Source organism: Pisolithus orientalis, assembly GCF_024613125.1.
Source record: "Pisolithus orientalis strain OTSU chromosome Unknown F5J12scaffold_49, whole genome shotgun sequence".
NCBI classification, from domain to species: Eukaryota; Fungi; Basidiomycota; class Agaricomycetes; order Boletales; family Pisolithaceae; genus Pisolithus; species Pisolithus orientalis.
In genome coordinates, this window is record NW_026260830.1 from 229505 (window position 1) to 252794 (window position 23290).

General features: G+C 48.4%; 4 protein-coding genes across 4 annotated transcripts; 2 read left to right on the plus strand and 2 right to left on the minus strand.

Moving 5' to 3' along the window:
- Positions 1-29: 29 nt before the first annotated feature.
- F5J12DRAFT_436786 (uncharacterized protein) lies at positions 30-2636 on the minus strand. Its single transcript, XM_051739416.1, has 9 exons — positions 2314-2636; positions 2171-2264; positions 1945-2124; positions 1752-1887; positions 896-1704; positions 709-842; positions 515-661; positions 166-463; positions 30-111 (listed from the first exon to the last, which is right to left on the minus strand). The coding sequence occupies exons 1-8, from the start codon at positions 2511-2513 to the stop codon at positions 295-297; spliced, it is 1869 nt and encodes a 622-aa protein (XP_051595748.1). The 5' UTR covers positions 2514-2636; the 3' UTR covers positions 30-111; positions 166-294.
- Positions 2560-6974, minus strand: F5J12DRAFT_859791 (uncharacterized protein). Its single transcript, XM_051746825.1, has 8 exons — positions 6300-6974; positions 5582-6244; positions 5461-5534; positions 4989-5407; positions 4818-4931; positions 4680-4763; positions 3319-4629; positions 2560-3269 (listed from the first exon to the last, which is right to left on the minus strand). Exons 1-8 carry the CDS (start codon positions 6947-6949, stop codon positions 2760-2762), a joined length of 3825 nt encoding a protein of 1274 aa, XP_051595749.1. The 5' UTR covers positions 6950-6974; the 3' UTR covers positions 2560-2759.
- A 21-nt stretch (positions 6975-6995) lies between these two features.
- Positions 6996-9524, plus strand: F5J12DRAFT_859798 (Dak1 domain-containing protein). Its single transcript, XM_051746826.1, has 12 exons — positions 6996-7050; positions 7106-7201; positions 7259-7348; positions 7404-7421; positions 7474-7555; positions 7610-7627; positions 7680-7826; positions 7877-8018; positions 8075-8407; positions 8459-8822; positions 8876-8993; positions 9057-9524. Exons 1-12 carry the CDS (start codon positions 7038-7040, stop codon positions 9412-9414), a joined length of 1779 nt encoding a protein of 592 aa, XP_051595750.1. The 5' UTR covers positions 6996-7037; the 3' UTR covers positions 9415-9524.
- An 845-nt stretch (positions 9525-10369) lies between these two features.
- Positions 10370-11710, plus strand: F5J12DRAFT_436942 (uncharacterized protein). Its single transcript, XM_051739417.1, has 8 exons — positions 10370-10548; positions 10605-10637; positions 10694-10866; positions 10926-11008; positions 11064-11267; positions 11324-11462; positions 11545-11592; positions 11640-11710. The coding sequence occupies exons 1-8, from the start codon at positions 10456-10458 to the stop codon at positions 11665-11667; spliced, it is 801 nt and encodes a 266-aa protein (XP_051595751.1). The 5' UTR covers positions 10370-10455; the 3' UTR covers positions 11668-11710.
- The last annotated feature ends 11580 nt before the right edge of the window (positions 11711-23290 follow it).

Here is a 23290-nt window from a genome sequence, read left to right on the forward strand (position 1 = left end):
TACTTGCTATGCTGCTGGCTCGCGGGCAGGAGCATCCCACTTGCGCGACGTATTCCCTGAAAGCACTGTGGCGGGAGATATGAGAATGAAGCAGATAAAAAAGGGACGTTGCTTGTGCGTATATTCAATCAGTATCTTATCATCCTAACTAAATGATTTACTGACTGCGTTTCACTCTGGCTCCTGTATTTCTGTATGATCCGAATAGTAGAAGATCAGTCGGAATTGCGGCACATACGCACAAGCCCTCGCCAAGCACAATTGTCCCAACAAAATGTGGCACATCAACAGCCATCATGGATAACTTTTATACAGCTTTTGTACGACGTTGTCGACATCCGATAAGCTGGCTTCCTTGCGCGCAACTTGTACGTAAATTTCTCCCCTGCCATCTTCGCGGTGAACTACATGCCAGTGTTGCGGACTCAAGCCTCTCGAGAAGACTTCCACTGTGTTTGGTTGTCTGCTCGACAAGATGAGGAGCCGCCAATAAACCTCACTCGTGGTACATTACCTCTCTAGCAGCTCCTTTGCATCATAGAGGTGATCAGTGAGGGAAGACATTCCGGTACCTCCGAGAATATAGTCATGTGATTTCATTAAATGGGCATCCCGAGGTTGCAGTATCTTCGTCGCGGACGGCAGTGAAGAGTCCAGAGTTCTAACTAGACCTCAAAAGACGTATCCGTGCAAGCAAAAAAAACGCACCGTTGAGCATCTTCAGACAAAGTAACATCAATTTCCTCTAGGAGCTGTGAAGTTTGTGACGCCAGCGCTTCAACGTCATTGGGGATGCGGTCATTGTCATCGCTGCTAACGAGTGCGACTGCAATATCGTTCCTCTGCTCATGGACCAGTGTTGGACACTCTACCTTTCGATTGAATACTCACTGACCTTCAGCAAAGCAACAGCGCGGCGGGAAGTTGCCCAAGGTTTGTCATCAGGAGCTAAAAACACGTCAAGAAATATAAAATGTATGCGATGCGATGCTTTGCAGTCATTGAGTTCTGAGCGGGAGCTCGATCTTGCCTCCGAGGTTGTCAACGTGGGAGAAGGGGCTCTCGATGGACGGGGAGTTCCCACACCGAGCGGCTGAAACCTTTGCTGCTCTGCATTGTCGTGCGACACGTCACCATTTGTGCATGGCGTTAAGTCCGCATGCGGAAATCCTCTATCCTGCTGTTCGTTTGAACCAAACGAGTTGTGGGAGATCGCATCGTCCAACGCGTCTTGATCAATCGGCGCAACGGAACTGCCAGCGATAGACCCCGGAGGGCTACCTTGGGTTACCGAGTTTGCGTTACTGGATTTTCTAACTGAGTTCCGGCTCAGAAAGAATCCGCCAGGCCATCCCCATTTCCGGGCGTCTGCGGCCTTCGAGGGAATTCCGAGAAAACCATTGGACGCATTGGATGCATGGGCGTCCGCAGTTGAAGATGGTCCTACACCATTGTCCGGCAGCTCTGCCTTTTCGGACGGTCGGTCTAGATGGGGTAACCCTGCCCTAGTTTCATGATGACTCCGTGAGACCAGACCCATTAAGTGGCGTGCAAGAGTTGTAGGATAATGTAGACTTCTATATCCAGTAGAGGGAGCGACATGATCTGGTGTCAGTACAATAGTTTCCAGACCTTCAGGTAGGTGTGAAGAAAAGGTATCGATGACCGGGAGTATTGCGGGATATATGGGATGGAGTGGCGGACCTATCAGAGGTTATGCAGGGGTTTACTTCGCGGACGAATGGACCTACCAAGGTCCAAAGACAGATTAGAGTTTCCTTCCAAATCCCAAGACCACGCCCAGATGGTGAAGAAGTGTTCGAGTTGTGATTCCAATGCTTGTTGTCCCTGTGAGTCTAATATAGAGGTAAAGGATCCGTGAACTATCTATGTTCATGTGTAACATGTAAGCAACCACTTTCTCATGGAAAGGAGTGAAATAACCTTGAATTGTTCGTAACCCCGCAGCAAACGAGCACGAATAGCCGAGTCGTGTAGTGAGCCGTCGTAGTACTCGGGGGCAGGTGTGTCCCCGCCGCTTGCTTCCTTCGCCTTCCCTTTATCCTTCGATTTCGACTTCGACTTCGAGGACTGAGGTTGAAGAGTTTTGGCCAATTCGATGGCCTAAGAGCGATCAGTAATTTGCATGGAACTGAGTCGTCTAACATACTGCATGTATCCAGAAATTAGGTTCTGGACTAAGCATCACCATTCTCCTAGATTGGGAGTGGACATTCTGGTATGAACTTGCTGTCTGGAATGTCCTACCAAAAGCTCAGCTCCAAAACGCCGGAAATCTTATGTTTCTCTCACTCTGCGAAATGTATGAGGGCTTTAGCGAGCCCGACCTGCCTCAGTGTCTTGTCCCGTGAAGTGGCCTGGTCTCGTGAGGTGTAGAAGAGAATCTGGGCTTGTTCCTCTGCGTCTTCGTCGCCTTCGTCGACCGTGGTATTAGGACGTATGGTAGGATTGTATATCGTCAGATACAGCAGAGCTGCAGGTATTCTGCTCATATGTGCCGGAATGTTTGGGATGGTGGGCAACTGCGCGTGTTAGCCATGGCGTTTTCACGCGCACACCGGGAACGCACTAGCTATAGTAATAAACGTGTACGAACAGAAAGTTGAACCCAGTAACTACTACATGGGGCACGCATGCCCATGCTGAGGCATCTACTAGGGAGTACATTAAACTGGCGATCGTGCAAGTAGATTACAGCGCTGCTTTCTAATGTCCTGGTATCTCAAAGTCCGCGGTAGCTATCCATCCATTGGCCGGAGGCTGGGCGACAGATCTGAGGTGACGGCGGAGGCGGGGGAATTGTCATCCCAGCCTCTGTTTAATGACTCGTCTGGGCTTGAGAGTTTTTGATAGTCATCGTCACCTTCTGTTGCCGCGGATGATGTAGGTGACGGTATACGACTCCATTCGAGTTCTGAAGCATGCAAGCCACCTGTATCCAGGAGAAGCGAGTCTTGGATCAGCGGGTCGCTCTGAGATTCATCAAAAGTAGGCAGGTCGTCGAGGGGTGAGGATGATCCTGGTGTTGCTTTTCCAGGCGAACGCGGGGCGCAGAACCCGCTTTGCGCTGTCACAAAAGCAGGCGGAGAGGTTTCCTCGGGAGGGGTTGGAAGCTGATGCTGCTCAGCAGGAGTAATATCATCATCCTCAATCGATCCCTGCGCGGCCTCTTCTATTTTCTGTAGGGTTTTACCACCCAATGGCCGATTGCTGCGGCGTTTGTAGAACAACAGGTACGCGTTGGCGTTCTAAGTACGGGAATAAGCAACACGCTTCGGTTAGTTCAGCCTAACTTACAACTGCGTGCATCGGTTCGGTTCGTGTCACGTACGAATCGTCGAAGTGATACCATTGTCCAATGACGTGGTTGAAGGCACAAGCACGATAATGCCCTCCACCCAATCCACCCAAATGCTCATCGACGGCATAGAGATCGTAGATAAGTGGTTCATCCAAATCATGGATACCAAGCTCTTGGAGGTTAGCACCGCTCTCATTCAGCCTCTTTCCAACCTCGCGTTCACCAACTAGACGGGTAAGGTCGAACCCTTCAATCGGGAAGTCCACGAAAGCGTCGATTTTGTCTCTAAGCGCACGACTATTACTGAACCGCTTGAGGTGAACGGCGAGGATGTCCGGAACTTTCCAAAGATCGAATTTCTTCGTCGCTTGTTGATGCTTCTTGCAACGAGGGCAGTACCACAAATCATCTTCGCCTAACTTTTCCTCCTTCGTAAATTCTTCCAAGCAGTCGTCGATGGAAATAACCCTCGAGTTCTTGTTTAACGAAGCCCGCTTCGCTTCTGCGTACTCGGGGTGAATGAATTTATCCCACGCCTCCCAAGTGGAGTGCTCCCAATGCGAAATTTCGTCGCCGAAGAAGTACGTTTTCATATTTCTGTCAAAGTCGCAGTAGAGTGCATCCCACTCTTTGAGTAGTGGTACATCTTCTCCCATCTGCTCGATACGATCGTCCCATGTTTCCAAACGCTGGGAGTTATACGAGCCGAAACTAGCAGTGTAGTCTTTCTGGCCAGATTGAAAGCGTAGGTCGAAAGTCGTCTTCACCCCGACCTTCCGGAGGACAATATCAACAGAGCCCTCGGGGGGTGCGTCCTGCTCTCCAAAAGCATCCGTAATGTCGTCCTCGATAAGCATCCCTTCCGTGGCATCGCCGTTCACTTTAATCTCGGTGAGAGAATCGATTGGTGGTACAATTATAGGCGCTGAATCGACAAGGGTAGCCTGCCCTTCCTCCCAGACATACAGATCACGGGCATTATGAGACCATCGCTGCAGGTAGTCGACAACCGCGCTGTATATTCCGTCAACGGTGCGCGCATCTTCCCGGTCGATAACGGCGAAGAAAGGATGCCCGAACGCTGCATGACTGCGATATCCATAGGTCATTGGTCGCGCGTGCAAGTCGCTCAGGAATACCGGGACGATGAAAGGATCATCGTTCTTTGCTTTATAAGAACGGCTTTGGCGAGCATTGCACGGCAACTCGTAGCAGAAGATTACATCGTTTTCGGACATATCGTCACATTGGACGGTATCGTCGAGGTTCTTGTAGAAGCGGTGCCCAAAGACTTCCATTGTAAGAAGCTAAAAGGTAGTGTGAACTCACTGTAAAAGCTGAGTGCTACGACACGTACATTCTCTGCAGGTACGCCCATCCAACGTCCAAGTAGTAAGCGGAGATCCTTGAACGTTGCACCTCGGACAATTTCTACAGGCACCTGGGATTATGATTTTCGTTAGCCGACCCTAGAACATGACAAGAAAACACTAACTTCGACATGAGGTTTCGAGGGGTCCCACGGTACATAACGTATGGTGTGCGACCACTTCCTCTCAATCGGGATCGGAAGGGTAAGGTACATGAACGGATCAAACGTTATGGAAACCTGTTCAGGAAAGGCGTCAAGATGTTAACTCAAGTGCACGGACCATACAGAACCGACCTTGTGACACTCGGGGCACACAAGAGTACTTTGGTACTGGCCTTGAAAGAGATCGACAATTACACTGTCATTTCGTCGCATATAACCTTGCCATGATTGCTGTGCTAGCTGAGCGAGTTCAAGGTCTCCGCCACCTTCCCAATCTGGCTTCTCAACGTACGGTTTCTTGCGCACCCGGTTGAGATCTTCATGCAAGCCATCTAGTAAAAAGGCGACAAGTTCCTGGGAATCGTGCTGTTGGTAGCCAGAGAATTGTGGCGCGAAGCGCTGTAGTTGCAGTTTGAACTCTCGAGGGGAATAAGTTGTTGCTGAAAGGTCTTTCGCCCAGATGCGATGAAGGAGCGATCCAAAGGCCTCAGCAATCGCACCCTGCATTCCAAGGGGATTTTCAGGGTTAAGTTCACTTTGATACACACCAGCTATGTGGAATGAAATGAACAAAGACGACCCAGTATAACAGAACGCCACGCACAAAGGAAGTAGTTTGCCAATTGTTCAGTATGTGCTAGACACTGAAGGGCCGAGTTCATAAAACAGGTATTGCCCCTGAGATTGGCTAAGAATCTACTCCTCACAAGCGAAAGGGGACGTACATATTAGCAAGCCCGAGAGTTCCTGGCTCTTGCACAACCTTAGTTTTAGAAAACACACGAGGGCGGAAAGGAGTGATCTGGGTGTCCTTCGATTTGGAAAACGATGTGTTGGCGGTGACAGTGGTGGGCGGTGGTGTCTGTCGTTGCTGAGCGGGTTGTTGAGAAGTACTGGCGAGACGACTAAAGAAATCATCTCCCTGACAGAACAGGGGTGCGGGTTCGGAGACTGCAGGCTGTGCAGCGGAGGTCAACTGATCCGAGATCCATTTCCCGTCCTTCTGGAACTCCACGACGAAGGGATCGTGGAATTCAATCAATGACTCCTCGAGGGTTTTATTACTGATCTCCAGGAGTTCCGCTCCCGACGGCAAGAGTTTTTCTGCTGGAAACTGCACTCCTTCATACTCCCCTGGTTGTATCTTCCAAATTCTGTAAGGAATGTCGGAGCGCGCAGAAAGCCTGGCCACCAGCTGTCTGCTAAGTTGCGCTACAGTATCTTTAGTAGAGAGGGTGACGTATTCCGGTGGACGATCGGTCTGGTCGGATTTGGTTTCCGCGAGGTACAGCACTCTGAGACGGGGAGGACGAAGTTCCAAACTTGGCTGCCCAAACTGTCCCCTTGAAATTACAGATCGAGGGAGTGCGTGGGTTGGGGTACCATACCTGGTCATACTCGGATCAGTGTGCAAAACGGGGCCGAAAAGAAACGCGCCACTACCAAGCTGTGAATGCATTCCAAGCGTCTTCTGGGAGGAACTCGACGTTTACACCCTCGGTCAAGTCGGAGGTGAGGTTTCCGTCCTGATCAACTAGCGGCGTGTTGTCCACCGGTCCAATGTCCTTTTCCTCAACGGTACCACTCTTGTCCATGGTGCCCTGGCATGCGAACTCCCATCGCCTGTACCACTGGCGCGATACGAGGAACCACGTCTCTCCTACTTGCATTGACTTGCAGCGAAAACGTTTGATGTACTCAAACTTCTCTGACGGGGTCAAATTAACCGGGGCGACCGGCTGGGCAGGACCAAGGAGAGTCATAGCGCAGACATCATCCTCGCCCTGCACCATCATGTACGAGTCGATGTCGGAATCGGATACGCAGGCTGTATGAGTTGTGTCGTCCGTGGTAGTACGAATAGGTGTCGATGCAGGCCCCTCAGATGCAGATCTCTTTACAGAAGACGTGGTTGATTGTGAAGATTCTGAGCGTTGTCTCTTTCGACTGTTAGATCCTGGGTCCAAATCCTTGGTTTTCGACGAGGGCGACGGTGCTGGCGACGGCAGGTTCATGACATTTGGTTGGATCGAAAAGAACGGAAGGCAAGGGAAATCCGACTTGCAAGAACTCTTTTGACTTGACAGCCGCATCTCCGTTGGAATAGGCTTGCAGTGCTTGACGCGTACGTCACGGTCACACCTGTCACGGTGAACGGACCACCCTATCCTCCGACTCCCCATGGCCGTGCAGAGTGAAGTGAACGCACACAGGTATTTCGAGTTCATGACGACTGGAGAACCGCCCAGGCAAACACTTTGTATCGGTGTCCTCGCTGGTGACTGATTCCCTGCAAGGCTTATGCGTCTTAAACCCAAACCTTTCTCTTGATGTCGCCAACAAAGGTGTATTAGACTCTGAATTCCATATCTATGATTTCCATCTGATTCTGTCGTGACAAGTCGTCCACGTCACGAACCAAGATCGGTCAAGAGTTGCTCTTTTGTGTGGTGGGGGCTCTGGACATGAGCCGTCGCATTCAGGATTCGTTGGTAAAGCATGATATGATGTATTCTTGTAGTGATCTTAGGTATGACACCTCTACAGGACAAGGCATCTTGACCGGTAAGGGTTTTAATTCTATGTACTGGAGCGGGCCACGGATCATGTCCCGTAGCTGCGGTATGTGGATCAGTATTCGCGTCTCCCAACTCCAGCCAGGTCCGTCGTGCGATTGACCTAATCAGCAATGACAGAGGGTGCGCCCGCCTCGCGTCTGTATTTTTTACCGTTCTGACATGCCTTACGGGTAGAACAATCATCATTGTCAAGTACGCTGCACTAAGGTGTTGGGCGCTAGGCAGTTTTCTGATGGCACTTAAGGAATTACACTGGTGACGTCCTGAACTTCGGGCTCGCTAAGGAACAGTACGCTGCGACTCATCCGGACAAAGCGGGTTCTGTCAAATTCATCGTGGTTGGCGACGACGTTGCTGTTGGTAGGACGCAAGGATACATCGTTGGAAGGAGGTTCGTATATCCGTGCCAGGCTATTAATGCCTTCACAACTGTGATGACAGAGGTCTTGCCGGCGTCTGCCTCGTCTACAAGATAGCAGGAGGACTTGCCACACGGGGTGGCTCCCTCGACGAGGTGTATGAAGTTGCGCAATACGTCTCGTCTCGATTGGGAACCATAGGTGTCGGGTTAGAGCACTGTCACGTCCGCTTCATCTATATCCTCCGTTTGGAAATTCTCGATACTCACGCACAGTGTAGGTCCCAGGGACTTCCGTGCAAGACAATCATCTTCGGGTTGATGAGATTGAGATCGGGCTCGGTATCCACAATGAGAGTGGAAACAACCGCATCTCACCCATTCCCCCTCTGAACGAACTTGTACACGATTTTCTGAAGTTAATTACCTCGACGACCGACCCTGAACGGGCATTCGTACCCTTCGGAAATGATGGAAAGGACGAAGTTGTACTCCTCGTAAACAACTTAGGAGGGCTCAGCGAACTCGAGCTCGGGGCCATCGTCAACGAAACGAAACGAGCGTTAGACCACCAGCGTATACATGTGCGACGGGTACTGGCTGGGACGTTTATGGTCTGTCCTGTTGCATGTACTTTAATTGTAGCGCTGACGGTCACCTGACAGACTAGCCTCAATATGCCAGGGTTTTCGCTTACCCTTCTCCTACTGCCTCGTCCCAATGACAAGCACGCCCTGTCTGTCGACTTACTACTCGCTCTCCTTGATGATCCAACGGAAGCGCCAGGATGGAGGTGGTCCTCAAAGACTGAGCCAACTCATACGCTGCGGATCCCGGAGAGCCTGACGGCGTCTACCCCTCCTGCGAGTGCACAAGCTGCCAAACTAAGGGCTACGAATGTTACATCATTTAACACTTCGATCGAGTACGCTTGTAAAGCCCTCATCACCGCTGAGCCAGAGATCACGAAGATGGATAGTATTGCCGGTGACGGTGACTGTGGTTTAACGCTGAAAGACGGAGCCAACGGTATGTCATCACCGGTCCCTGGAGGCCATCCTACTAATTCGCCTGCGCATCAGGCGTCCTCAAAGCACTGGAAGAGGGGAAAGTGTCAGGCGAGGATGTCATCGGTAGTATGATAGCCATATCCAAAGTTGCCGAAGAGGCCATGGGTGGAACCAGTGGTGCCCTCTATTCGTGCGTGTCTCTACTTGTTCAGTATAAAACGTTTATTGCTCACCGATTCCTATTTGCCCTTAGGATCTTCTTCTCGGCGCTCGCCCAAGGTCTTGCGGGCACCTCAACTCTCGCCAATGCTGATATCTGGAGCATCGCGCTCAACTGTGCCCTCGACCGGCTTTATACCTATACCCGCGCTCGTCCGCCGTCACGTACGCTCGTGGATCCTCTTGCGGCCTTCATCGAGGCTTTTCCGTCCGGCCTTGAAGTAGCCGTCAATGCTGCTAAGGATGCTGCGGAGAAGACTAGGGACCTCGAGGCTAAGGCGGGGCGCAGTGCGTACGTCGAAGGTGGGAGGTTGAGAGCAGAGAGGATTCCTGATCCAGGTGCGTGGGGCGTCAGGGTGGTGGTTGATGCTCTGTTCGCAGGTTCAAAATGATGGAGTGCTGCGCATGATGGAAAACTGTATGACATGTGTAAGTTACGGTGTATACATCAGCGTTCCGTCCAGTGTACAGTAGAAAATATATTTGGCCACGAACAAATGAACCAATGAGTACACGCAATCAGGTCCTGTAACACTAATCATCTCACTGTGCACTCAATGATGACACCCGAGTAGTATATAGATTGAAGAAAACAATAATAGTGTCAGCTTGACCCAAAGATTTTCTAAATCAGAACGTGTACACCTCGTGTCGGAAAAAGCCACCACCAATAGTACACAATTGTATTGTATTTGGTCATCGACAGGCGCCTTGATATCGATCAGCAGCAGTCCGCAACTCCACGCCCTCTCTACTTGTCCATCTTCACTTCGAACTATACGCTTACTGCTCCTGCGACATTCCAAGAACTTTGACTTCTTATCATTCATGGCGTGTTTCAAGGCATTGTGTTGTATTTGGCAGCCGCCTTCTCCGAGCGACGACGCAGTTATTCCGCAAGTTCCCGTGCCCGTTAGAGTTGCTCAGCCCCAAGCCAGTACAGACATTCACGTCCCTTCTCTGACTGAAGTTCCTGTCGAAGTCTCCGACTCTCCCTCAGTCAATATTGGGGGTGTTCATGCTGCCACGGCGGTCGAAAACACTCCGCCATGTTCTCCTGCGGGCCCTAGCCCCAGCAACGTGGACACTCCCGCTTCCGCTCCTACCCAAGGTGGTTGCACGTGTTCTTTATGGTTTCCTTTAGTGTATTTAGTGACTTGCCCAGATTCTCCGTCAAACAGAACAGGTGCGCTTGCTCCTGCACTGACCGAGGTGCAACCCACGGTTCCGCGTTCTCCGGAGGAGAGTGTGGATACTCCCGTTCCTGTACACACTGAAGAAGTACCCACCGGTAAGCATTGTACCTGCGACGATGAAGACAAGTCTAAGAACATTAATGATCAGTGTCAGCCTCCGCACGCTCTAGGTTTCGCTTAGATCCAGCGAAAGCCAGAGAGCACATCGGTCGCATCAAACGCTTTCGCATTCTCGTCATGGGAAGAGCCAATGCAGGTAAAACAACAATCCTGCAGAGGGTCTGTGATACTACGGATGAACCAGAAATTTTCAATGCAGAAGGAGAGAAGGTATGTGTGTTTCATGGTATTTGTTTGAGATTAACAAGGTGTCGGGCTATATTCAGGTGGATGCTACTGTGGTGCAGGGTTCCCTAAAGGTGAAGTAACTTCATGAATATCCGGGAGCTTACATTGAATGGTCGTATGTATTCAGCGTGGCTACCACAACATCGAGGATGAGCTGGTTTTCAAAAGTAATGAACGCTTTGTATTCCATGACTCACGTGGATTTGAAGCCGGAAGTGAAGGGGAGTTTGATATGATGAAAGAATTCGTGATGGAACGTGCCAAGACAACCAAGCTTGACAAGAGAATTCATGCCATATGGTGGGGAAACTATGTTTGACACCCTAACCAAAGTGACAAGATTTCTGTGATGGATTTAGGTTTTGCATTCCTTTGAATGATAGCCACAGGATGGTCACAGCTGCAGAAAAGAAGTTTTTCGATGAGTGTGATACAGGACATGGTGGGTATATTGACTGTGCTCTGTTTGGTTTTAAATTTCAATGGTTTTGTCACAGTGCCTGTAATTGTATTGCTAACAAAAACAGATACTTTGGCCTTGGATGCTTTCCAGGAGCTCATTGAGGATGGTTTGGATGAAGAAGATGCAATGAAAAAGGCTGCAAAGGTAGAAAGAAGGAACCTGAATGAGTGTGTTGTAAAGGTCAAGGGTTGGTTGGATGTGTTGAGGTTTCCACCACATGACTATCTGTCACTCACTGGTGAGTATCCTAGCCATCACCCAAGAATGGCACAGTTTCAGAGAAAATGACTGCAGAAATGGACAAAGAGGGTGCTGAGTGTGCACCCCTACTAACATGCACAGCAAATGCCTTAAGTGAGGAAGGATTGCAGCAGCTGCTCATATCATCACAGCAGTCAAACTTGGAACTGTGTTTGGAGTTTGCAATAACAAAGTAAGTGAGAAAAGAGAAGGAGAAAAATACACTGATAGGTGCAAGGACATTGATGAGATGCATGAATACTTTGGTTGGCAAGATTAAACCAGCAAGTCTTTCATATATCCTCTCATGCTGGTTTCCATATGTAAGAAAACAGTGAGTGGTATGGATGTGTTACTGAGTTGAGAGCAGAGGGTCTGTGAAATTCCAAAAAATCTGATTTCATGGATACTAATTTGGCTATGGCTTGGGATTCATAGCATGTGAGTGGAGTCATAACAGGTGGTGGCAGGATACTGACCATGTTCACTCCCACCCTTTTGGATTTGCATTCATAGAAAGTGAGTGGAATCATGGCAGGTGGTGGAAGCATTCTGACCATGTTCACTCCCACCCTTTTGGACTTGCATTCATAGTTGGTGAGTGGAGTCATGGCAGGTGGTGGAAGCATTCTGACCATGTTCACTCCCACCCTTTTGGACTTGCATTCATAGAGAGTGAGTGGAGTCATGGCAGGTGGTGGAAGCATTCTGACCATGTTCACTCCCACCCTTTTGGACTTGCATTCATAGAGAGTGAGTGGAGTCATGGCAGGTGGTGGAAGCATTCTGACCATGTTCACTCCCACCCTTTTGGACTTGCATTCATAGAGAGTGAGTGGAGTCATGGCAGGTGGTGGAAGCATTCTGACCATGTTCACTCCCACCCTTTTGGACTTGCATTCATAGAGAGTGAGTGGAGTCATGGCAGGTGGTGGAAGCATTCTGACCATGTTCACTCCCACCCTTTTGGACTTGCATTCATAGGAAGTGAGTGGAGTCATGGCAGGTGGTGGAAGCATTCTGACCATGTTCACTCCCACCCTTTTGGACTTGCATTCATAGGAAGTGAGTGGAGTCATGGCAGGTGGTGGAAGCATTCTGACCATGTTCACTCCCACCCTTTTGGACTTGCATTCATAGTTGGTGAGTGGAGTCATGGCAGGTGGTGGAAGCATTCTGACCATGTTCACTCCCACCCTTTTGGACTTGCATTCATAGGGAGTGAGTGGAGTCATGGCAGGTGGTGGAAGCATTCTGACCATGTTCACTCCCACCCTTTTGGACTTGCATTCATAGTTGGTGAGTGGAGTCATGGCAGGTGGTGGAAGCATTCTGACCATGTTCACTTCCACCCTTTTGGACTTTCATTCATAGTTGGTGAGTGGAGTCATGACAGGTGGTGGAAGAATTCTGACCATGTTCACTCCCACCCTTTTGGACTTTCATTCATAGTTTGTGAGTGGGGTCATGGCAGGTGGTGGAAGCATTCTGACCATGTTCACTCCCACCCTTTTGGACTTTCATTCATAGTTTGTGAGTGGGGTCATGGCAGGTGGTGGAAGCATTCTGACCATGTTCACTCCCACCCTTTTGGACTTGCATTCATAGGGAGTGAGTGTAGTCATGGCAGGTGGTGGAAGCATTCTGACCATGTTCACTCCCACCCTTTTGGACTTGCATTCACAGGAAGTGAGTGGAGTCATGGCAGGTGGTGGAAGCATTCTGACCATGTTCACTCCCACCCTTTTGGACTTGCATTCATAGGGAGTGAGTGTAGTCATGGCAGGTGGTGGAAGCATTCTGACCATGTTCACTCCCACCCTTTTGGACTTTCATTCATAGTTTGTGAGTGGGGTCATGGCAGGTGGTGGAAGCATTCTGACCATGTTCACTCCCACCCTTTTGGACTTGCATTCATAGGGAGTGAGTGTAGTCATGGCAGGTGGTGGAAGCATTCTGACCATGTTCACTCCCACCCTTTTGGACTTGCATTCACAGGAAGTGAGTGGAGTCATGGCAGGTGGTGGAAGCATTCTGACCATGTTCACTCCCACCCTTTTGGACTTGCATTCATAGGGAGTGAGTGTAGTCATGGCAGGTGGTGGAAGCATTCTGACCATGTTCACTCCCACCCTTTTGGACTTGCATTCATAGTTGGTGAGTGGAGTCATGGCAGGTGGTGGAAGCATTCTGACCATGTTCACTCCCACCCTTTTGGACTTGCATTCATAGGGAGTGAGTGGAGTCATGGCAGGTGGTGGAAGCATTTTGACCATGTTCACTCCCACCCTTTTGGACTTGCATTCATAGTTGGTAAGTGGAGTCATGGCAGGTGGTGGAAGCATTCTGACCATGTTCACTCCCACCCTTTTGGACTTGCATTCATAGGAAGTGAGTGGAGTCATGGCAGGTGGTGGAAGCATTCTGACCATGTTCACTCCCACCCTTTTGGACTTGCATTCATAGGAAGTGAGTGGAGTCATGGCAGGTGGTGGAAGCATTCTGACCATGTTCACTCCCACCCTTTTGGACTTGCATTCATAGTTGGTGAGTGGAGTCATGGCAGGTGGTGGAAGCATTCTGACCATGTTCACTCCCACCCTTTTGGACTTGCATTCATAGGAAGTGAGTGGAGTCATGGCAGGTGGTGGAAGCATTCTGACCATGTTCACTCCCACCCTTTTGGACTTGCATTCATAGTTGGTGAGTGGAATCATGGCAGGTGGTGGAAGCATTCTGATCATGTTCACTCCCACCCTTTTGGACTTGCATTCATAGTTGGTGAGTGGGGTCATGGCAGGTGGTGGAAGCATTCTGACCATGTTCACTCCCACCCTTTTGGACTGTCATTCATAGTTTGTGAGTGGGGTCATGGCAGGTGGTGGAAGCATTCTGATCATGTTCACTCCCACCCTTTTGAACTTGCATTCATAGGAAGTGAGTGGAGTCATGGCAGGTGGTGGAAGCATTCTGACCATGTTCACTCCCACCCTTTTGAACTTGCATTCATAGGATGTGAGTGGAGTCATGGCAGGTGGTGGAAGCATTCTGACCATGTTCACTCCCACCCTTTTGGACTTGCATTCATAGTTGGTGAGTGGAGTCATGGCAGGTGGTGGAAGCATTCTGACCATGTTCACTCCCACCCTTTTGGACTTTCATTCATAGTTGGTGAGTGGGGTCATGGTGGGTGGTGGAAGCATTCTGACCATGTTCACTCCCACCCTTTTGGACTTGCATTCATAGGATGTGAGTGTAGTCATGGCAGGTGGTGGAAGCATTCTGACCATGTTCACTCCCACCCTTTTGGACTTGCATTCATAGGATGTGAGTGGAGTCATGGCAGGTGGTGGAAGCATTCTGATCATGTTCACTCCCACCCTTTTGGACTTGCATTCATAGGATGTGAGTGGAGTCATGGCAGGTGGTGGAAGAATTCTGACCATGTTCACTCCCACCCTTTTGGACTTTCATTCATAGTTGGTGAGTGGGGTCATGGCAGGTGGTGGAAGCATTCTGACCATGTTCACTCCCACCCTTTTGGACTTGCATTCATAGGGAGTGAGTGGAGTCATGGCAGGTGGTGGAAGCATTCTGATCATGTTCACTCCCACCCTTTTGGACTTGCATTCATAGAAAGTGAGTGGAGTCATGGCAGGTGGTGGAAGCATTCTGATCATGTTCACTCCCACCCTTTTGGACTTGCATTCATAGGAAGTGAGTGGAGTCATGGCAGGTGGTGGAAGCATTCTGACCATGTTCACTCCCACCCTTTTGAACTTGCATTCATAGGATGTGAGTGGAGTCATGGCAGGTGGTGGAAGCATTCTGACCATGTTCACTCCCACCCTTTTGGACTTGCATTCATAGGAAGTGAGTGTAGTCATGACAGGTGGTGGAATCATTCTGACCATGTGCACTCCCACCCTTTTGGACCTGCATTCTTATCATGGTTACTGCTTCTATGATATTGGATTTCTAGATTGTGAGTACAGTTATAGTAGATTTTTGCTAGATGTCTGCTCACTATTTCCCTCTCTTACCTGATGCATTTTTGGTCATAGGATGTGAGTCTCATTCAAAATTATTGAACAGGTTGCTGATATTATATAGCTGGTGAGTACCATTGTTGTATTTGTGTGATATCCATATTTTACACATTTTTCAGGATGTAGGTGTACATTTTCATGGAGGTTCAATTTGGCACCTTCTCTCTATTTGTATTTATCAGCATGTTAGTCATCATCATTCAGAATTATTTCCCATGCTAATGTACCTTGTCTAGAATACATGCTTTTTTTTGAATTTATATGATGATCAAAGATGTACTGATAATGTTTGTAGTTGGTTTGTGACCCTGTTCTTCACTGGCATTACCTCATATGGTCCCATGACATATTTCTCAGGTGGTCAGTTTTGTCTCCCTTATTCTGCCATGGACAGATTAATTGATTTGATACCATCACAGCCTACTATTATCACTTCTTCCTCATCCTCTGTGAAAATGCCTACCTTGGCCATATCACCACAGTCTTCCATGCAATTTATTGCAGAACATGGCATTGGTAATCAATATCCTGTCATGATTTCATGCCTATAACCCACAATTTCAGGTGCTGTTCTTGTGTTTGAATATTTATACTTCCTGTTGCAGGCCAATAATCTGAATAGTGATATTCAGACAGGCCTTAAGTTGGCTGTCTCAATGTATCAAACATCAGGTGTTCAAGCTACTGTTGCCAACCTTGTCACAACTGCATTTCAGCAACATGGTGACGATGTGAAGTCTTTATCTCCCATCCTTGTGGGTATTGCAAAGGAGAATCAGATGTGTATGAAACTATTTCTGCAACACTAATCAACCTCTTTCTTACCTCTGCTTGGACCAGCAAAGATTGCAATAGGAGGGCATATTTTTCAAGTGGTTACTGAGCCCATTGTGAGTCTCCTCCACTTCCCATTAGAGTGACATATGAAGAGTGAAGATATTATTTTCAGCCCACCAATGCTTGTGTCATTTTTAATCCTTCAACATGGGGGGAAACTTCCTAGTTGGCTGTCCCCCTTGTAACATATGCCATTGACCTTGGAGTTGACAATCCCCACATCTGCTACACCAGGAAATATTAATATTGATGAAATGTGATGGTTCTGTATAAATTGAATCAAACATATATCCTATGCCTTGTCACTCAGCTACCCAGAGTTTGACCTTATGTTCTATGCCATTCTGTTTTGCTTTTATGACTCATGTCCAAGTGCAATTCATCCCCTACACCAAGTGACTGTCACAACCATGCCTAGACTACCCTAGACCAGTCCTACCCTGGTCTCAACCAGTCTTGTCCCACCCCTACCCCAGTTGTGGTGGGAAGTCATCTTGCATGATCACAGATGACTGTGTTTCTGCATTGTCCTCCTTGTCAGTCAAGTCTTCTGGCCTTGACACTTTGACCCAGAAACATGTTAGCTCACAAGGCACTGCAAGGCAATGCCCAATCAAGCTGTTCACTCAGTTGAGGCCAGACCAGTGTGTTACCTGGCCCATCACTAGTCCTGCCCCAGTTCCTGGTAAACCTTTGTTCTTACCTTTGCTTGATAATATTCTTTGTAACATCATACTTACCAATCAGTTTACCACTACTGTACTGGTGCAACCAGTCTCCAGTGCTGTGTTACACTTAGTTTACCTTTAGTATTTAAGCCATAGGAAGAATTGTTTAGCCTCAGTCTGAAATCAAACTAGTCTTGTCTAACCCAGTCTCCCTCTGTTTTCTGTCTCAACCAGACTACAGCCCATGCAAGGGAATAGCACTGTTCCTCAGTTGCTAAGTCCAATTAGTCCAACCCTCTAGTATCTCATACCCCCTCTGATCCCCAACCAGACTCTGGACTGGCTTTGGACCAGCAACAAACTGGACTTAACAGTGACCCAGTTGTTAAAACCTTTCCCATCTAACCAGCCCTTTGCTTGAGCCTACCACCTGCATTGTATCCATGATAACTGCCCTATCACTTAAATTCCCTATCTCCTAGTATATTGGCAAACCACACAACATCACATGCATAAGGCATGTCAGCTGAAATACACACATAGCATACATATGTATACATAATAACTTAAATAGTCAACTCCTGCCAGATGTTGATCCTGGCTGTGGTCAGAATAGCAGACACACACACATTATATATACCAAGTCCATGATGTGCTAGACAATGCTGTGCATCAGCAACATCAACAACATTCTGCAATTGTGTTTCTGTTGCCACCTTGTTTGCAAGGCAGATGTGCATGCTAAATGAAATGTCCATCCTTATTGTGCATCCATCACCCTACCACCTAAGCATTTTATATAGGCCCTTAATATTAATACTTACAGATTGGAAGAACTGAAGTGCATGGTAAATGCATGATCAATGGGATTTGATGTGTCATTACTTACTGCTGACAAGACCAGTGTCCCTGAATAATGCCAGACATATCCCATCAATACCATGGACATGTTATTCTGGTCATCAGACATGTCTTCATTGATAGATGGCCTGGTAAAGTTGGTCATACTTTTGCACAGCACAGATCTTTGGAAAGCTGGACAGTCACCAGTCACCACATCTGCAAAACTAGCCAGGCTGTAATGGACCATAATGGACATGTGGTGGCAATGTTGTGGCAATGGTGACTTAAGATGTTACATGCAATCTGTGCAAAAAGTTAACAATAGTTATCATGCAAATATGTGCATAATGATTAAATTTAACCAACAACTGTTAGTATTACATTCCTGCCCCTGACATTTCTGCCCCTTGTGCATATATGTCCTCTACAAGCTTATTATAGATTTGCAATTCATTGTCATGTAGGATAGTTGCATGAGAATATAATTTGTGATGTAGGGACTTGTTAAGTCTGGTTCATCACTGGTCCAAGGCCAGTCCAGAGTCCAGTTGGGGTCAGAGGGGAAGATGAGGGTACTAGAGGTTTGGGCTATTGGACTTAGTGTCATGACCATGCATTTGTCCTAGGTCCTCACTCACTCTGCACCCCTTTCCACCAGTTGTTCGCTCACTCCACACCAACTCTGCCTGTCCCCTGACATTTACAAGTCACCTCTGTTCTGACTGCTGTCAGACTTGTACTGCTCTCCTACTGGACCATGCAGGCCATTCTCTGAGGAGTCATGTGACTACCCTTTGGACTTCTCCCTGACAGCATGTGATCAGGTACTCTGCAGTGTGCACACTGCATGGTCCAGTGCCTGGACTGTTTCCTCTTTGGGATGTTCTGTGTTACCCATTCATGTGTCCTCCATCTACCTTTCATTCATTGTCTAGGAGGTTTTACTTGAAATTTTATGAGTCTCCATATGTCAGTTCTGATTCCAATTACTGTACCTCTGTAGTAGTATAAAAGCATGTATTGTACTCCACTGTTCTTCAGTATGAATATTGACTTAGGTCCTACTCCCTCTGTCTCCATCTTCTGCCTGTTGGAGTTACCTCCAACTGTCCACCTGTACTCTCCCTCTGAAATATGAGGGCTGAGATTGTGCAAGGGGTAGTGCACAAGCTAAACCCAACACCCTCACTTTGCTCCACCTTTATCTCAGTGGACTTTGTTCCTGCCAACACTCTGCCAGTCAGAGTTCAGCTCTTTCTGTCAGACTTGCTTCTGAACCTCTCCCCAGACCTTGTTGAGTGTCAGAGTTGGTCAGAGTAGGCCCAGACTTGACACTTAGCAACTGAAGGTGCAGTGCTATTCCCTTGTGTGGGCTGTAGTCTGGTCAAGAGGCAGGAGATAGAGAACAGAGGAGACTGGGTTTGATGAGACTAGATTGATTTCAGACTGAGGCTAAACAGATTATCCCACAGCTTAAATACTAAAGGTAAAGTAAGTGTAACATAGCACCAGAGACTGGTTTGCACTGGTACAGTGATGATTGGTAAACAGATTGGTAAGTAGGATGTTACAAAGGTTATTATCAAGCAAAACAATGAACAAAAGATTTACTGGGAACTGGGGAAGGACTAGTGGCTGGGCCAGGTATTACACCAGTCCAGTACCAACTGAGTGGACAACTCAATTGGGCACTGCCTTGCAGTGCCTCACAAGCTAATACATTTCTAGGTTGAAGGGTTAAGGCTGGGACTGGGGCAAGGGTTGGACAAGACTGGTTGAGACTGGGGTAGAGCTGGTCTAGGGTAGTCTGGACACAGCTGTGACAGTATCCCCCTCTTGGAGCCAAGCCCATGAGGCTCCAATGATGACAATGCTGAGAACAAAATTTTTGTGTCTGACCTTGAAAGCCAGTGGACTTAAGACTGGTCCACCTCAGGTTTGGCTCCCCACCTTGACATGTCTATTTGCTGGTCCAGAACACCATGTGACCAAGACTTGTTGCCTGACCTGACCTGGGTGATGAGTGAAGAGTTGCAAGTGGGCAGTGACAACTATGACCAAGCAATCTGGGGCAAGTTGGCTGGGCACAAGAGATGCAAAGTGAAGGCTCAAGAGGAAGCCTGGTTGGAGGCAGAGAGGCAGGAGCAAGCCTGGCTCAAGGAAGAAAAGGTGCATGCAGAGGCTGAGGTGCAGTGGGTAGAGGCTGTGCACAGGGCTGATGAGGCCAGAAAGGCAGAGCAGAGCTGGTGGGCAGGTGCCCTGGTAGGTGGGTCAACCAGGGCTGGGTAAAATGTCAAGGTGATGAACCCTTGGTAAGTCCTCTACTTGGTTTTGACAGGTTTGTTAACATGCTCTTTTGCAGGTGTCTTCATTGTGACCAGAGCAACACAGTCTGTGTGTGTTCCACCAACAGCAAGAAGTGGTGTCTGGCCTGCAACTGGTGCAATGAGTTGAAGGAGCATTTCCAGTGACCAGTTGAAGGTGAAACCACTCAGGGGGCCAGCCTGGCTATTGACAAGGGCAAGAGGAAGGCCAATGTGACATCCCCATGTGCTGGTGAGAAGAAAAAGGGGTCACAGAAACCATTGACCAAGGTGATTGAGGGTGCTGGTGATGATGAGGTTGAAGTGCTTGTGGGGCCATCAAAACAGGCTGGTGCAGGTAAGGTGACTGGTGAAGAGACTGGGGCTGGCCCTGTCACCAGTGATCAGATGGAGCACCTGATCAAGGTGGTGGAGTGCATGGCTGACAATGTGGCCAGCCTAGCTGTGGCACAGAGGGAAGTTTCAAGAAACTTCTACTGGTTTGCCTGGTCATATGCGACCTATGTCAAAGAGTGCTTCAAGGCACTGGATGTGCCTTCAGACTGGGACACCACTGATGAGGAGGATGAGGGCACTGAGGGGCTCAACAAGGAGCTGGAAGGGCTGAGGGAAGAGGGAGGCTGGTCCCAGTCCAAGTCAGGTGACCAGGCCAGTGCCAGTTCTGAGGGGTCCCAGGCCTGAAGTTGTGCACATAGCATAGTGTTTTTTCTTGTATGCATATGCCTGCCAATGCCATTTTCCAGTTCTGGTTCTAAAGTATGAAAAAAATCAAATAAAAGAAAAGTAAGGGAAATCAAGAGATGGTAACTACAAGACAAGTGAAACAGATAAGGAGAAAAGCTTGAGACTGGTTCTAGGTTATTTCTTGAAAGGACCAGGTTTGTCTGGGTACTGGTCATGATACTCTTGGATGAGTTCTGAGGTGTTGTCTAACTCTGTTGCTAGTACCCAGGTTGTTTCTTCATCAGTTCCCTCATAACTGGTCCACCAGACTAGGTACTGCAACCAACATTTTCTGTGCCAGTCAACCTTTGAATCAAGTATCTCTGCTACCTTGAATTCTAAGTCACTGTCAACATCTACTGGTGGGGGTGGAGGTTGAGTCCAGTTGGGTATGGTATTTGGGATGGCCAGTTTGAGTTGGGATATGTGGAAGACCAGGTGTACTGCATGCATGGAGTCTGGTAAATGCAGGGTGAATGAGTGTGAACCAGCCTGGGCTATTATGGGGTATGGCCTGAGGTTCTTCTCACTCAGCTTCTTGGAGGGCTGGGTCAACCAGAAATATTTGGTTTTTACATAGACATTATTGCCCACTTTGAAGTCTGGGGCTGGCATGTACTTAGCATCTGCTGGTCCTTGGTAATGTTGCTGGGTGAGAGCCATTTCTTCATGAAGGTATTGGTGCAGAGAGTCCAAGTCAACTGTGTAATCATGAGCCCAGTTGGATGTGAGGTCATGCTCAGGGAAGACTGAGATATTAGGGTGATAACCCTTATTAGCAAAGAAGGGTGATACCCCAGTCATAGTGCTGGGTGCATTGTTGTAAGCAAATTCAGCTAATGGTAGTAACTCAGCCCAGTTATCCTGTTGGTAGTTACAGTAGACCCAGAGATATTGTTCAAGGGTCTGGTTGGTGCACTCTGTCCAACCATCCCCCTCTGGGTGATACCTGGAGGTGAAATGTAGATGCATGTCTAGAGCCTTATAAAGAGACCAGAAGAAGTGGGATTCAAATTCTGATCCCTGGTCTGAGGTCACATGGGCTGGTACACCATGCTTGGAGAACATGTGCATGAGGAAGAGTTTGGTGAGCTCAGGGGCTGTGATGGTGTCATGAGTAGGTATGAAAATGGCTTGCTTCAAAAGCTGATTGACCATGATGAGGATGGTGGTAAAGCTGGTTGAGGCTGGGAGTTGCTCTATGAAATCCATTGAGATGGAATTCCATGGCTTCTCTGGCACAGGGAGCTGCTTGAGTAGGCCATAAGGCCAGTGGTGGGGTACCTTGGCCTGGGCACAGGTAGTACAGGACCAGACATAGTCTTTGACAACTGTCCTTAGGCCAGGCCAGGTGTACTCATGCCAGATGAGCTCTAAGGTTCTATTTTGGCTGAAGTGGCCAGACAAGAGGTGATCATGTTGGAACCTCAAGACATGAAGATGAAGGTTGTTAGAGTCTGGTACATAGATTCTTCCATCTAGGTGGAGGAAGCCAGTGTCATCAACTGACTGCCAGGAATCTGATGTATCTGAGAACCAGACTTGGGTGACTGGGTCTGAGGGTAGAGCTGAGAGGATATCATTATGAAGTTTCTCCACATCCATCAGTGCAACAGCATGTAGGACCAGGTACTCAAGGTAAGTGGCATGCAGGGAGGTGGCTAGTTGTTCCTGCATGAAGACCAGTCTGAGATTCTGTGGGTTGACCCAGGCATAGTTGCTATCCCCCTCTTTGGGGTAGATGTCCCATTGTCTAGTTAGGGTGTCAGGCTTAGCACCAAGTTTATGGGGTCTGAACTGGATAATCATATTGAATTGTGACAGAAACTCAGACCAGTGTGCCTGGTGCTGGGTCAGTACCTTTGAGGTGGAGAAGTACTCCAGGTTCTTATGATCAGTGACAACATCAACCAGTACTGCAGATCCTTCTAAGTAATGCTGCCATGTCCAGAATGCCTTGAAGATTGTGAGGAATTCCTTGTCATGAGTGTCATAGTTTAACTCCAGGGCTGTCAGGGTACAAGAGTAGAATGCAACCAGCCAGATTTGACCATCACCACTGGTGATGGTCAAAATACCAGCCATGGCATAGTCACATGCATCAGTTTTGACAGCAATAGGAGCATCTGGGGAAAAATGAGTTAGGACTGGGGCAGAGGTGAAGGCCTGCTTGAGTTTGTTGAAAGACCAGCAGCACTCCTCAGAGAAATTCCAGGGAGCACCTTTGCATGTCAACCAGGTTAGGGGTACCACTATGTCTGAGTAGTTAAAAATGAACTGGCAATAGAAATTGGCAAAGCCCAGGAAGGACTGAATGTCCTTTACCTTCCAGGGCTTGGGCCAATCACAGATGGCTTTGACTTTCTCTGAAGACATGGTAAGGCTGGTTGGGGACAAGTGGTAGCCCAAATATTCCACTGAGTCCAAGTGGAATTTGCACTTCTCCAGTTTTGGCACATAGGCCATGCAACTGGAGCCAGCAAAGAACCTCCTGGACATGCTGCTTGTGAGAAGATTCATCTCTGGAGTAGATCAGGATATTGTTGAGGTAGATGGTGATGCAGACATCTAGCATAT